Source organism: Crocodylus porosus, unplaced genomic scaffold (assembly GCF_001723895.1).
Source record: "Crocodylus porosus isolate Cpor-Errol unplaced genomic scaffold, CroPor_comp1, whole genome shotgun sequence".
In the NCBI taxonomy this organism is placed as follows: Eukaryota; Metazoa; Chordata; order Crocodylia; family Crocodylidae; genus Crocodylus; species Crocodylus porosus.
In genome coordinates, this window is record NW_017728947.1 from 59182334 (window position 1) to 59198955 (window position 16622).

Consider the following 16622-nt stretch of genomic DNA (forward strand, 5'->3'; position numbering starts at 1 on the left):
AATTATAGTACTGAAAATCTGTAATTCATGTAATTTGAATATTTCTAAACATTATTGAACATACATATCATCCATCCATCCATCCATCATTATTTTATAATAATATTCTCAGGAACAAACAACACTAGAAATTAGCATATGCCCTTTTGTAAAATTGGCATTTTCTCATTCCCATGTACAAAGCTCTTGTTTCTAGCCTGGAAGGGTTGGAAAGATATCAAACTTTAAACTTGTCATTGATCCAAGACTGGATATCACTCATCTTGGGTCTGAAGCCTGTGTAATTTTGGGGAGAGAAATTAGCTTTTTGCAGCAGGATGATTTCTTCTAATGAAGGTATGCATTTGAAGATGTTCAGAGGATTGAAATGCTAAACTACATCTCAGTGGGAATGGATTAGGGAACAGACACATAAAGGTAAGACATCTAAAGCCATATACTAATGGCAATTTTCAGAAGGCATCACAATTTACTCTATACACCAGCAGTACATATGTATATTCAAAATCTAACACACATACTCTTAATGCTGGAATGGAATATACAAAAATAAAACACAATCTAATAATTCTCCCTAACCTCTTCCTTGAACAGATTTTGTCTGTTTTTCAGTGAACGAAGTTTATTTTGTTTATCTTCATGTTCTAATTCTTCTTCTGGAGGCTGGAAATAAGTAATCAGGTCTTGCAGAGTCTGGAGCATCTCCTCAATAGGCAGGGCGATGGGTGCTGATATCCTGTTGTTTCCACTAAGATAAAAAAAATAACACTGATCATCTTACTCATTAGTCATAAAGATTAAGTTACAATATTAAAAAAGAAACTTATTTGCCTTTGATATCTAAAGCAGCTCCTGTTATTTATGAAACGTTTGCTGACTATGCTCTTGGCATAACAGTAGGCAGCAATTAGTATGAATTGCTTCTGGTTCAGGCAACTGCTGATTGCCTTCCTGGAACTGGATCATCGTATTTTAGCACCTATACCCATGTAATAAAACGAAGAGGAACAAAAAGTGAAATGGAAAAGATGCAAAATGAGCGAACAAGATGATGAGGGAAAGCAGCAAGATGAAGAAAAAAAGAGATTAATTATCTTACACACACTGGAGTTTTCTCAGATGCTTTTGTCCCACTGTAGGTGCATGTTTGCCAGGCATGTGACTACAAGACTTTTAGCTAGTAGGATTTACTGAGAATGGGTATGTGTTCTGTATACCTGTAATGCTCCTACAATGAAAGTATAAATGATGGAACAGTCCTAAGTGCCATTTGGTTCCTTCACTACTACAGTATGTACATATACTACTATGTAAGTATGCCCCATCAGTGAGGAAGAGAGGTTGTTGGATCCCTGTAGACAAAAGCATTGTGAAGAACTGCAGTTACTGATAAGGTAAGTAACTTCTCCTTCTTCTTTAAAGATCCTCTCCTTCTCTGTCCACGTGGACCCTATTGTATATGATGGGTTAGCTGTTGCCTCACAAGATTGGAGTAGAACCAGCTCTGAACAAAAATCTGTGATAATGTAGTAGTGGATGGGTGATAAATATTTGCACTGAACCCTAGTAGCTGATCTAGAAATTCTGGAAATAATTTTTCTGAAATAAGCAGCATATGTCTACTGGAATCTCAGAGAAGTTGACCCAAATTGAAAGGAAAGATTTTTTTTTAAATGGAGTAGGGCATTTAGACTCTTGGAGAAGAAACAGCCTGTCTCTTATACTTGCGACCAAATCCCTGGAAAGCCTAGATGATATGCAAAAACATTTTGTTCTTGAAAAATAAGAAGATATAATTTGATCATCTATGGTCTTGTCTTGCTATAAGACTGTGCTGGGGCTGTTTAAGTGGGGGCAGAACCTGCCAGTGCTGCAGCAAAAGTGTGGGGGGAGAGGTACAGGGGGCAATATAGGCTGCAGGTTTGAGAGGAGATGGGGCAAGTGGTGGGGGGTGAAACTGTAGTAGGGGAAAGAGGGAGGAAGAGGTGGGGCATGAGGCTGCAGGAGTTGGGGAAGAGGCAGTAAATACAGCGACAGTGTTGGAGCAGGGGTGGGTAGGAGGAAGCAGGCAGCAGCTTTGGCTGTGGCCCTAACCCAGGGTCAGGGCTGGGGCTGGAGTCAGAGCCAGAGCCAAAGTGAGAGCAGCTGGCTGCCCCCTCCCTGCCCCCAACTTCCTTGTACTTAATTCCAAGATGAGGGGCTTTTCCCTCCCCCCATGTTAAATAGGAAAGGGGAACTTCATCCTGGAATCAAGTAATACAGTATTTTGAATCTGCAGACAATCCAAGTCCATATGCTAGCCCATCTTGTGTATATCCGTTATCAGGATTTTTGAAGGGTATGGTAGGGGCGGTAGAATACCCTGTCAGTTACTCATAGAGTCTGTCTACCATAGACAGACATATAAAAGAATTTCTACAAGTAAATTCATGTTGCATCTATTCAGCGGACACCTTGAAAGTAGAACAGTTCTAGTCCAAACGTTGCTGATAAATTGCTGAGGTGACTAATAATGAATCAGTCAATCATCTAGGTAGGGTTCTGTCTAAAGATCTTGCCTCCTTAGATGATCTGCTACTGTAGCCAAAGATTCAGTTTCAGCATCAAACCTGTAATCTAAACCTGCAATCTGTGTACCAAGAAAGAGTGGACTTTTATAGTAGAGGAACAGTTTCTCTTCTTATGGAAGTGAGTTTGTTTTAAAAGATCAAGGAATCCTTTGCTGCTAGTGATCTGAGGATGACACAGACCTTTATCTGGACAATGGTTCAAATCTGCATTACCTTCTCTTCTTTGCTATCTGCTTTTTTAGATGTTGTCAAAAGAGACACTGGCTCACATTCTTAGCAGGCTTGTAAATACCTTATTTTTATGCTTTATTTCTTTAATAATAAATAGCAAATACTTTTTTTTTTTATTACCCATGGTTAGGTAACCTTGGAATATTAAGTGCAAAATATCAACCAATTTATGGTACCTCTCCTGGATGACCTCTTATGACATTCACCATTCTTTTGAAGTTTGTTCCGAAGACCTTGGAATTATCTACTATGGATGTCCTGGATGAGCTCAACAAGTGAAGGTGGTGTTAGACTAGAGAACAGGTTCTCAGACTATGGCTTGTGGATCACCACTGGTCTGTGAGCTCCATTCAGGTGGCCCGCAGAAAGGTTGTGGAGCAATCGAGAATATCTATACTTGTAAGGTAAGACTACTGATATTAAAGTATGAGTTGTGTGCTTTGATTTGTAGAATAAATAAAAGTTTAAGTGGTCTGCCAAGACCCTCAGCAATTTTCAAGTGGTCCACAAGAAAAAAAAGTTTGAGAACCACTGGACTAGATGAACAAGCTAATCTGCAGACTCCTCCACAAGGTCACCCCCCTCATGTTCATTCTTGCTCACATGTTTTCAGAAGCTCCTACCATGTGGTCATAGGAAGGAAGGACTGGAAAGCAGCTCATGAGTTCATCTATCCAGCCCCCTGATCAAGGCAGGGTCACCTCTAACAAAACTGTCCTAGACAAGCATTTCTCCAACCTAACTAAGAAAATTTTCAGGGATGGAAATGCCACAACCTCTCTTGGTAGCCTGTTCCAGTGCTTAAACACCTTTGGAGTCCAAAAGTTTTTTCCTGATCTCAAACCTAAATTTCCTCTGCTGTAGTTTAAGGCCATTGTTTCTAGTCATACCCCCAGTGGCCACACAAAATTGAATATTTCCATTATCTTTGTAATTGCCTTTTGGGTATTTGAAGACAGTTATACAATCCTCTCCCTCCCCTCCCCGCTTCTCTTTTCCAGACTAATTAACCCTCGTTCTGTCAGCCTCTTCACATAAATCATGTTTCCCAGGCTCCTTGTAAGTTTTCTTGCTTTCCACTGGACTCTTTGTAATCTTTACACATTTTCTGAAGTGTAGGGCCCAAAACTAGCCACAATACTCCAAAGGAGCCCTCACTGGTGCCGAACAAACAGAGTAGAAGAATCATTTCCCTTGATTTGCAGTTACCCTCTTGTTAATTCAACCCAGTATGCTGCTAGCATTTTTTTGCAACAAGAGCACACTGTTGGTTCATATGCAGCTTATGATCCATTGAAAACTCAGGTACTTCTTCTCTGCAATACTGCAGTCTAGCCAGTCATTCACTATCTGTACTATGCATACAATTATTCTATTTTAAGTGCAGAACACTGCATTTGTCCGTGCTGGATTTAGGCTTCCATGCAGGATCTGTATGGGATTAGGAGGAAGCGACTTTACTCTGAAACTCAAAATGATCATATAAGTGGCAAATGGAAAAAGGCTTAGCAGGCCTAGAGGTGTAGCCCTGCACAACATGTGGAAAGGTATATGGTACCAAAACGACGCATGCAAGACTTGTCCTAAGTATCTGAAGAACTGTTTCCGAGGCCATTTCCACGAATTAATCTAGACAAAGAAATTCTGCTGCCATACAGATTAATGAGAGTCTGTTAATAGAGGAGAAGATTTCTGAAGCAAAGAAGGATCAAACTAGAAGGAAGGTAGTCACAGATGCCATCAAAATTGAACAAAAATGTATTTTCATCTCTGGTAACGTGTGCTGTAAGAATCCTGGAGCAGCAACAAAGAAGGGACATACAGCTATGGAGATTCAGGTTCCAGAGAGGCCATAAGGTCCACAAGTGTTATGAGTACCATGCCTATCAACCCCAGTTCTAGAGTATCAGACAATAAGTATTACCAAAATGCAATGACTAGTATAGTACTGAGGACAGTGGTACCAAGGAAACGATGTTCGTCACCAGAAGAATAGGATAAAGCCCTGAAGTTACAGTGCATTGTGATTGCACAATATTAAAACATTCATTACAGCAATGCAATTTCAAAACAAACATCTAAGACAAATCTATATGATAATTTTGAGCTGCCTTTTTCATTGGTACTAGGGATGGCAATTAGTGCTAAACCCCATTTGCAGAACTTTCCTAGGGCAGCATTGTTTATTTCCCTTTTTGTTAGCCCTCTTACTCTTCAACCAGATTTGTTAGATATGCACCCGAAAAGTCTTGGTTTTATTTTTCTCTCTTGAATGTTGTTCTCAGTCATTGAGCAGAAAGGTGCTTCCCGCCCCCCCCTCCCAGGCAGCCCTGTTCCTAGAGCATATCTGAGTGAAGCAGGATTGTGAATCAGGCACACAGGGCAGCTCCCAAAGGGCTGTTGCAGTTGGTATGCAGTAAGCTTGCTCTCCAGCAGCAGCAGCCAGAGCAGAGCAGCTGCCACCTTATTGCAGAGACCAGGGACAGGCAAGACTGGACACCTCTCCGGTGGTCTGCACAATCCTGCAGTACACAACCATGGGTATTCAAGGCACTAGCTACACCTCTGGGGTCAGCATAGGGAAAAACTGCCCTAGTTAATTGAAGATGCAAGTCCTGCTGGTTATTAAAAATGTTATCTCATTGGTGAAGTAATGCAAGAATTGTCATAATCAATTTACTTAAAATAGCAGGAAGACAAAAACAGGACAGCATACTGGATTCTCTTGCCCAAACATATGCCCCAATATAGAAAATGTTTCCAATTACCACTCATTTTTAAATTGTGTAGCCACTGCTATTTTCAAAAGGGTAAAAATCAACATTGTCTGTAGGAAACACTCTCTGTATACATCTTTGTTTCAGTACATGAACTCCAAAACCACAATCAAAACAGCCAGTTCAGAACTATTTGTATTTAAAGTCTCAATTTTTATTGAGCTAATCTAGCCTGGTAAGTAGCAGAAAAGATTCTGAAACATATTGTAAATTTTGGTAAACCAACTGGCTACACAGACTGATTGGATTTTTTTGGCAGTATATAGTCCTTCGCAATCTGATCCAAGAGTGTTTAACATTGAAACTGAATAGTCCTTTGCATTAATACAGTAAATGTAAGTCAATTTTTTTTCCTATTCATAAAAAATATCCTAGTTTGTAGACATGGTTGTTTAAATACAGTCTTGAATGGTTATTTCAAGGAGAGCTAATTCAGAACACGGTGTAACAAATGTGACATCTCTGGCTAAATTTGACAGTTGTTCATTCCAAGAATGGCTTATCTACTGAGCAGGCACATCTCTTTTTCTAGCATTTAGACAAAACCAGAATGCAAGTAAGAACAAGCTGAACAATGCTGAGTCCAAGGTGAGTGTGAGATGAGAGCACAAAAGAGATAGTATAATTATATCAGAGAGAACTCTATTAATCTTCAGATATGCCTAGGCTTTGTCAGTTAACTATACAGGCTTGGAGTGTATATGGATCCCTTTCTTGATGGGATGAGATAGAGAGTAGAGACTTCTGAAGACCATTCTGAAGCTTTCAATGGCACAGAAGGCAGCCAAACATTCACTGAGAGTGACTGGCCATTGGGAACACTTTTCACTTATTCTTCACACTCTGTAACAGGGTTCAGTTGGTTTTAGGGTAGAATTTAAGGAATTGATTTGGATTCTTCAAAGCTACAACCATCTTGAGTTCTGAATTTTACTTAAGGGCACCATTCCCTTGCTGCATATAACTTTGATGAGCTAAGATAAAGCGCTGCTAACAGTCCCTAAATATAAACAGCTAAGGGCTAGAAGGAAGGCATTCTTGGTGGAGAAAGCTGTAGTGACAGAAGTTATGATTTAGAGATACTCCCTTACTTAGAGGACTCAGAAGTTTGAAATTGGGAGGTGGTCCCTCAGTTATGTGGTTAATTAGTTAGAAAGACCAAGGGACTGCAGAGCTTGTTCCACAAGGAAGTTAATTGTTGTTAGTTTTTCACATTTATTTTAGGCCTGTTTATTGAACCTGGTGATCACTACAAAATGTCACCTTTGGAACTCAGTTGTCTTTACAGAGTGTGGAACTGATTAATTTCTAGAATTGTAGTAAAGCTTTTCCATTCTCCTAGGGCTTTGATATTGGGGCAGTTGGTAGGGGGAATGCCTGGTGCAGCAGGAAAGAACCTATTTAGGGCAGATGCTAATCAGAAAAATCTTATTTTTTAAGATAACCAAAAGTAGTGTAAGTTGTTTTTTTCAAAAATCTTCTGAGACAGACATGCCAAGAAAAGATGGGATCAAGTGAATGAAGGGATCTGGAGTTGAATCCAAATGTAAGCTTTCTGCAGGCTATGAGCATCTGGATTCATTGGTCAGGTTTGGCCCATTGTAGAGGCAGTCCTGAATAGTGAAGTTTGGACCTGAATCTAATTATAAATCTAGAAATAAATGCATTAAACCAGCTCAGAATATTTGAACATAATAGCATAAACTATGGATAAGATGGTATCATCTACCTTATAAATTGGCTGAATAAACTTGTAGTATTGCGAATGATTCGAGCAGCCTGGGATTCTTCATGCTGACACCTTTGTAACGTTAGACCATCATCCATGTGGCCTTCTTGGTGTAATATAACCTATTGAAAGTGAAAATAAAGAAAAGAGAAAAACTATAAAGTTGAAAATATTAAGTCTATAAATTAGACTAAATTGTATATGACACAAACAATTTTAATACTTTTCAGCTTGTTTCAATATTGTATACCTCAGTTCCCTAATTTAGATGTTTCTATATTACCTATTTAATAGCTGAAATCTACTTTATTTGAGCATATTTAACACTACGATTTTCGCATTCACATGAATGAATTATAAAAAGTATTCAGATTTTCTTGCCAGACCTTTTAGACATGGTGATGAGATGTATGTAAACTTTTGAGCTTCTTTAAGCTTTTTAAAGAGAGTTGTGTAAACCAATTTCTAAATTAAAACAAGAATGACATCCTTTATAGCCTCAACCTCATTGGAACAGGAGGACAGAGTTCACTATTTTAAGAATATCAAACTATAGCAGGGGTGGGCAAAATATGGCCTGCAGGACAGGTGATTCGTCCAGCCCACAGGCACCCACCAATTAATTGTACTCTGCCCAGACCACACACTTTGCCCCCACCCTCGTGTATAAGAGGGCTCTGGTGCTAGCCCAGTCAGTATGCATAGCTTCTTGGCTGGGCTGCTGCCGCCACTGCTGCAGCCACCAGGGGACGTGCTTGGCTTCCCCAGCCTCCAGCAGCTCCTCCTTGTGTCCCTGCTGCAGTGCTTGCTCCAGACACCAGGCAGGGAAGCTGCAGCTGGGCAGGAATGTGGAGCATGGAGCTAGGGCTGGCGGGAGCATGGAGCCTGTGCCCAGCGGGGCAGCGGGAGTGCAGAATTTGGGTGGCCAAGGTGTGGGTATTTATGGGGTTTGTGGAGTGTGAAGGAGGGTGGGTGGTCTGGGGACATTCCCCCCATGCCCCTATTGCCACACAGGTCCCACCACTGGCAGGAGCAGCAGACAATGGGACCTCAGGATGTTCATGGCCTGTGCAGGCAAAGCCAGCAGGCAGTGCACAGCTCCTGGCAGTTCTTGGGGGTGCATGTGGTGGCAAGGAGTGGAGCCAGGCTGGCCTGCCTCTATCATGTAGGGCTCACATGCAGCTCCCAGAACTCACATGCCATAGGCGCAGCCCAACCATACCATCCAACTCCAGCAGGGTATAGTTTTAGGTCATTCCCCAGGACCAGGAACCTCCTCCATCCCCATAAGTTCCTACCCTGAAGCTCCAAGTTGTTCTGGGAGCAGCAGATCTCCGGCTGGGCAATGTTGTTCCTTTGGCCCCCTGTAGCAACTGACAGCTCTGCTCTCAAGGCCTAAGCTTACACCCAGACTCCCCACCAATCAGGTGGCCTCCCACCTAACAGTTGACCATCTGATTGGGCCTGCTCCCACCTGCAGGCTGCTTGCTGCCTGCTCAGACCCCTTAAAGTGGCAGACACAACCTGTGCTCTGCCACATTCAGTCACATGTACCTCAAACCATAATTTCACCGAATACTTGCCAGTATCTTCTGGATAATAGTGCATTCAGGTACTGCATACTTTGCAAAAAGAGTGATACAATGTTATTTTAGTTTCTTTGGCACAAGCCCCAGATTTCTGGTCCCTCAAGAACAGCCTTTCTTGTTCTTATTCAAATGATATGTTCCAATGGTACAATCTACCATTATAAGGTCTAAAAATATTTTTGGAAAGATGCAGATGAAATACATTGAATCCAAAGTCATTTCTCTTAATAAAATGTGCTTTGAAAATATAAACCCTCATGGGTCTCAGGCTAAAGAAATTTCTTAAAAATACATTGCTATCTTAGATTAAAAAGTGAAGAGTCAGATCTTGCAAAAGTGTTGGAAATTAAAAAAGAGAATCTCAGCACAAAGATTGCACTTTTTTTTACCAGATCTAATATTGGTATATGAATCTGTATTTTAAGGGGTAGCAGGATATTCTTGATTCTTATTTCTTTACTACATACTTGAGATACTTTATAGTATATGGAATCATAAAACAAAAAAAAAACAAAACAGAAAAACAAACAAAAAACCCCCTCTTAATGTAGCCTTCAGTTAGAAGAATAATTTTACCTTCAAGAAAATTGCTCTGACACCATTATACATACTTTCTTACAATCCTTTACAAGCTTCCTTAAAACTGCTTCATGGAGCAATGTAACATGGCAACAGAATTCTTGATTTATATTTGCTCACAAATAAATAAATAAACAAACCCTACAAAAACTAATTCAATTTTGATGTGAGCCTAATAAACTTAATGGAGTTACAGGAGGGTTCTAAGGGGTGTAGGTTGTAACATACTCATGGTGATTTAAACAACATAGGTTGGCCAGAATTGTTATAGTTTCTTCCCTTGCTTAAATAGTTAAGAGAGGGAGAGGAGCGAGGTGTATTTGGTAGCCATGTTGGTCTTGGATAAAAAGAAATGCAAAACTCTAGAACTCTTGGTTCAGAGGTGATACTTTTTATTAGACCAACTAAGAATCACAAAGAAATCATCTTTTTCTGCAAGCCTTCCAGCACAGATGCCCTTCCTTATGCTCAGGGAAAATTAAACATGGTCAAAAGTCTCCATAGATAGAAAAAGAGAGGAGAGACAACTTTGGAACTTCAAGTTACAGAAGATGCCTGTATATATATTCAGGGGGTTACATTTTCTTCACAAATGTGGGTTTAATAAAATCAGTGATTTTCTGACCGTCTTACAGTGACCTCACATCTAACAGGTCAAACTAAACATATTTAGATGTAATTTAAAATGGTCTCTTGCAGACCCTGACCTGCTTCTGCAGTTGTACTTAGCACCTAGGAAAGTCAGACCACTTTGTGTAAAGTAGGGTCCAGCTGCTGCTTCAATGAATAAATACATGAAATGAAGGCAGAGTTATAGTGACACCACAGTGGGCAGATACAGAGTCCTGCAGTCTGAAGTGTCCTGGACAAGCAAAATCTAATTCCTCTCATTATTTGACATTGCTCATAAAGAGTAAGTAAAAGTTGGAGACAGAAAAAAATATACAAATTGAAATATGTAACTTAATAGAACTGTACAAGGGGTCTTCAAGGTTCAGGAGTTAGTCATAGATTGCTGTGGCAAATTGAATGATTATAAAATTTGGGAAACAGTTATTGTTGGAATCACCAAGATGTATTCTGAGTCTCTAATGAGGCTGCTACTTCTTTTTGGACACTGATTATCTGGGGTTCAATGAAGGGAACAGTGGTACAGGTGTATGGCAAGGACTGAACTTCACCACTGTGGCTTCTGCTCTCAAATGTTCTGCACACCTGAGATCTACCATGACCTCAGTAGGCCCTCACTGCCCTGAATTTGAAAGATACCCTAAGACAGAACCAGAAAAAAGATGTTACATGGCATCTCCACCTTCACTGGCTTTGCCTAAATTATACATAGCATGGCATGTGAGTTGTAGGCTTGTGGTATCACCCTATTGCATTATTTCCCTTCTTTCTTTCTTGGGGGGCCAGGCCAAGATGGCCACCCTGAAGAGCGGTGAAACTGGCTCACCAGGACCAGGATGCACGACGCCCTGCAGCTTTTCTGCCTGCTGGTGGGGGCCTGCCTCTCTCTTGAATTCAAGCATGCGGTCCTCCAGTGGATGATGTCCACCTTTGAGGAACACTGGGTCATTAAGGGGGCACTGTGCTGAGTTGAGGTGGGACACCTGCTCCTTGCCCTGTGACACCACCAGCTCCTCAAGGTGCAGAGGTGCACCCAGCGAGCTGAAACCTTGGGCTTTGTCCAGACAGGCCGACCCCTGATGTCCTGAGGTCCCCCGGGGTGTCTCCCCTGGCAAGAACTGTAGACATGTATATGTGTAAATACTTGTTTTGTTCTTTGTCTTTTTTTGTTTTTCTGTCTAAAATGAGCGGGCAGGCCTTGCAGGCCTTGTCCTCGAGGCCCAGGTTCTCGGACCAAACTGTACATAATTTCCACTGCCCACCATTTGTCAACCTTCCCAGAATAAAGGTCTCTTAAAAGTAAAAAAAAAAGTCTTTCTTTCTTTACCTTTTTCAATAACTTAAGACAATCTAACCTAGCATTTTCTATTTGCACCCCCAAAATAACAGTTAATACCTTGTAAATGGAAACTTCTTGAAACTAACAGGAAAAAGGATAAGGTATGCTGGTAAAATAAAAGTCTGCCTCAGTTCTTTCAGTTCATAGACTTATATGTTCTACTGCTTACTGCTGTAATAAATATAATAAATAAATATGACAAGCACATACTGCTTCTTGTAAAGCATGTAGGAAAATATATGATGAGTTTGCAATTACTTATTGGATATAAATATAAACTAAACCAATTTTTCTTTCATTGTACAATTTACTTAGGTAAATACTAATAGAACTAGGGGATGTACTTCCTTAAGATAAAATATCTAGTAAGGTCACTAGATTTGTTTAGAAAGGCTGCTTTCAAATTTTTAGCCCTGTATGTTTGTGCATGTTCTTTTCTAATTGAGTCAAACGTTAATTCTTAGTTGCCTTAATCCTGCATGTTGACTACATCTTATTTTGGCACGCTCAGACTGACACTGAGGTAGCTGCTGAGCCTCCTGGAAGGTGATAAGCACATGCAACTCAATTGAATGAGGACTAAAGATGTTCAAAACCTTCTTACATGTCTGAGATCTTAAACAGGTAAAGGTGTTTCTTTCTGTACCCAGTAGGAATTACTTAAATCTTTGGTTGTGTTTCCTACAATCAGAAAACTTGTCCAAAAAACCAATTTTCTTACAGCAACAAAATGCCACCCCACACACACATTTTCTTTAATGTCCAGTTGCACACTTTCTTTAAAGAAGAAAATATTGGGTGCTTTTTTAAACCAGTGTGTGCAGCTAGCTAAAAATATAGAACACTAATTCTCACAGATATTTAATTTTAGAACCAAGCAATTCTAAGCAGTGCGTTTTTTAAAATTGATATAAGCACATCAATTAAATCTATACTTTGCAAAACAACCCCAGATTGATAAAATGGTAGCCAGATGACATACAGAAACATTTACATGATTATTTTCTGACTTTAGCTCATGAAAGTATTTTTTTAATGTTTACCTTTCTTTTCAAGGGTCCTAAACGTGCTGTTTTAGCATCCTGTGCTTTATAAGTCAGCCACAAGGCACTAGCTACATGCTGGACAAAGCAAACGGAATCACCATACTTTATTTCAGGGGCTCCCATACCATCTATATCACGTTTATGAGAAGAATCTTGTTTTTCCTTCAGTTCCTGAAAAAAAAAGCATTAGCATAGTACATGCATTAGTACAGTACAAAAGTTAAATAGTGTTTAATTTAGAATAAAATCAATGTAGCAACGATATTAGAAGATGAAGCTAAATGTACATTTTCCAAAACTTTATAATTCACCATGATAAAATCCAGAGTCAGATTCTACTTTCAGAAAACGTATTTTCTTTAAAGTAATAATTATTTAATAAATATAATAAATAACAGAATAAAGAATAACAAATTAATTTTGTATACTGCATAATATAGTATTGGACTGTATGTTGTTATATATTATATTTTACTCAAAATCTATATAACAGGTCTTCAAACACATAAATGGTTATATGGAGGATGGTGATAAACTATTTTCTGCCACTGCAGGGGACAGGGTAAGGGACAATGTTCTCAAATTGCAGGAAGGGAAATTTAGGTTGAAGATTAGGAAGAATTTCTCACTAAAAGAGTGGTTAAGCATTGGAATAAACTACATAATTAGGTTTTGAATCTCCATCTTTCAAAGTTTTAAAGCACAGGTTAGACAAAGACTTGTCTAGAATGGTTTAGACAGGGATAATCCTGCCTTGAGCAGGATCACTAGATGACCTCCTGAGATCTCCTCCATTCCTTCTCTTCCAAGATCCTATGATTATCAGCTAGTTCTGTCAGAGATGTCCATCATTAAAATGTTCTTTTGCAGACTACAAATAGTCCAGGAGCTGCCCTGTGAGAATCCCTGCTTTAGAGTTTGCACCTGGTGATGAAACGCAATTGTTCACATCTCTTTTACAACTTGCGGTAGATTACCTTTGGGAATGCTCACCACTTGAGGGCTCTCACAGGCTCTGAGGGGAGCCTGCTTTGGAGGAGCAACAGGAGAAACCTTCCCCAGGTACCATTTTAAGGGGGGAGGTGTGTGGCAGGGAACTGATGGTACGGCTGTGGCCACCTGGGGTGGGGTGCAAGACCCTGAGGAAAGGCAGTTGGGGCCAGGCACAGCTATGGCCACCCAAGCCCACCAGGGAGGGAAGCCCTGTGGCCCCAAGTGAAGGGTGCAGTGTGGAGCCCCAGTGAGGGGGCAGAGATGAGGAACCCCAGTGAAGGGGAAGGAAAACTAGAGAACTGACAGCCCAATATGTTTATATAGAGAGAGTACATTGACATGCTGCTGCTCCGGGGGAGGGGGGTAGTAAGAGTCCTTGTGAGACCCTGGCACACCAGTCATGGTGTGAGTCACCTTAGCCTCCACAACTGGGTGGATCACCCATTAGTAGGGCTAGAAGGCAGACCCCAGGAGTGAGAGTGGGACTAGAGTGGCAGAGGCCTGACGTAGAGTACCCTTGAGTGGTCAATGCTGGGGCCAGGACCAGAACGGTCAAAAGGGCCAGAGGCCCACTGCGAGGGATGCCCAGAGGATGCCAGAGCTGAGGGCCTGGGGTTCTGACTGGCCTTGGAGGTGAGGCCAGGGCCTGTGTGGCCAAAGGTCAAGCGGGTGGGGGGAGGTACACCTGAGATGGGAAACAGTTTCAGGGACCTAGGCAGCCCAAATGAAGGTGGGGTATGCCACCGGAATGAAGGGATCTTAGAGGGGTCTGAACTTGAGGATTCTGCGGCCCAGTGTGGGGCTGGTGAGTAAACATCTGGATGCCATCTGCGAGGCTTGGGCTGCAGTATAGGGGAGGATCAGAGCCACAGATAGAGCCCTCTGGCATCGGGGCAAGAATGGGCAGCCTCCTGCCTTAATGAACACCTTAATTAATTAAGAACAAGGTGTGGCAGATGAGTCAGGTGGGTGGCATGCCCAAAGGCAAGTTGGGAACCTAGCACTGTGGCTAGGCAGGGAGCCTCACTTTGCCACATAACTATTTAAAGATTTTTGGGAAAACTTCCTTGGAAAGCCAACACATCACTAAACCATATTATGCACATTTCAAAACTGAAATGTTTTCTTCCCAACCACTCTTGGAGGAATTTTTTTTTTTTTAAATTTCAGGTTACAAAACAGAAGCAAGGATAGAATATATAGCAAAATCTGGTATAGTAGAATACAGGGGGCCCTGCCATTAGATAATACAATATGGAAACTGTGTAGCTACAATGTATTATTCTGGTACTTTTCCAAATATTTCAATGGTTTTAAAAATAGGCATAGTGTCTGTGTGTTTAAACAGATAAAATATACTAGATGCCAGTAGATAATCTGCTTAACATATTACATATATAATCATTTTGTTTTATTTGTATTTAATACATTTTTAACATTTGCTTTAAAAGAAAATTGACAGATTTTCTCCACATGTAGACAACAAATATATTTCATTATGTGGCTGAATCACTGTCATGTAGAATCTCAACATTGAAGGAAGAGATTCCAGAAGTTAAACAGAACAAAAATACAATGGAATCAAGTAGAGTCACTGCATTGACTTGATCTATATGGATATAGATCAAGTCAATGCAGAAAAGGAAGCATCAAGAGATGCATAATGTGAATTAGAAAAACCGCTGTTGGACCTACCAACTGTTCCCATAATTAAAATGGCATCAGGTTTGGAACCTAAATTATATTCTTTTTTATCCTACTTTTCATAATTCAGATATCTACTTATGCAAATTGATTTATATAATCTAAAATAGATGTATTACCCTCATTATTGATACAAATATATCAATACATCTGTGACCACGTTTGTAGCAGAGGTGGTATCATTATCAAAAAAGCCAACAATTCCACAATGCTATAGTAAATATATAGCAATAGGGTTTGTATGTCAATTAATTAGCATACTAAGCATGGCAGGGTACTAGGTGTGCTTGCCACTTTAAGGCCCTGGAGCTGGCAGCCTCCAGGTGCCTAATAAGGGCAGCCATTTTAGGCTCAGAGCTGCCTATATAAACAAGGCAGTTTGGCTGCTGGAGGGGAGGCAACAACACTGCCTGGCCTGAGGGCTGCTGAGTTTCATCTGGAGGTAAGGGAGGAGCTGTAGGGGATGGTAGGAGGCTCCTGGTCCTGGGTACAACCGGAAACTACACCCTGCCAGGACTGGGTGGCCTGGTGGGGCTCCCAGTGGCACGGGAGCTCTCAGGAAATGCCGGGCCAATGATCAACCCAGTGAAAGGCAGGTCGGGGTGCCTTAACCCCTAGCCCTCACATTCGGGTGGGTTGCATACACCGGAGGTAGTTGTGGGGGTGCAAGCCCCGAGGAAGAGAGTTGGAGGCCAGGTGTGGCCAAGGCCGCCTGAGCCCTGTGGGGGTTCAAGACCCCGAGTAAAGGGGGCATTACAAGCAGTGTGGAGCCCCCAGTGTGAGAGGGGCAGCGTGTGGAGCCCTGTGAAGGGAGAAGAGGCTCAGCCAGAGAGAGAGCTGAGGCCTGACACCAGTAAGTCCTCCAATGTGGAAAAGCAGAGTTTGGGTTGAATATAACACTGGTAGTAGCACCATGACCTGCTGCCCGGGGGGGAGTGAGAGTCCCCTGTGAGACCCTGAGGCACCAGTTGTGGTGTGGGGTAACCCCAGCTCCCCATGTCTGTGGAGGAGGACCCAAAGAAGGGGACCCCGGGACAAAAGTATGGGTCATACATCAAGGCCTTCCAGACTTTCCCCTGACTGGCCCAGGTGGGGGCCAGGACCAGGAGGGTCAGAAGGGCAAGGAGGCCCACCGAGAGGGATGCCCAAGGAACTAGCAAAATGATTTTTCTCAGGCAAAATGCCCATTGGACTAAGTCAATAGGAATGCATGGAGAACTTACCTCTACTTTGGAAGTGATATTCAACATAAAATTTTTGATTAATTTTAAGACAGTCAATATTTAAAGAAATCAAAATTCTTCAGAAGTTAGCTACTATTCTACTGCTACTAAGTTTGGGTGAGCCAGGGCTCTTTCAAGCCTTGAGACATAGATGGCCTGCTCTGAAGGCCCCATATTGTCATTCATTTCTACCAATAAGAATTTCAGAGAAA

The 16622-nt window shown here is 41.4% G+C and overlaps 1 protein-coding gene across 1 annotated transcript in view; it reads right to left on the minus strand.

Moving 5' to 3' along the window:
* RYR3 (ryanodine receptor 3) overlaps nt 1-16622 on the minus strand; it is a 537566-nt gene that overhangs the window by 334895 nt on the left and 186049 nt on the right. The window contains exons 11-13 of the mRNA XM_019551798.1: nt 12488-12661; nt 7308-7429; nt 580-748 (exon numbers count right to left, since the gene is read on the minus strand). Coding sequence (XP_019407343.1) covers nt 580-748; nt 7308-7429; nt 12488-12661 — 465 coding nt within the window. The remainder of the gene's footprint in view (nt 1-579; nt 749-7307; nt 7430-12487; nt 12662-16622) is intronic.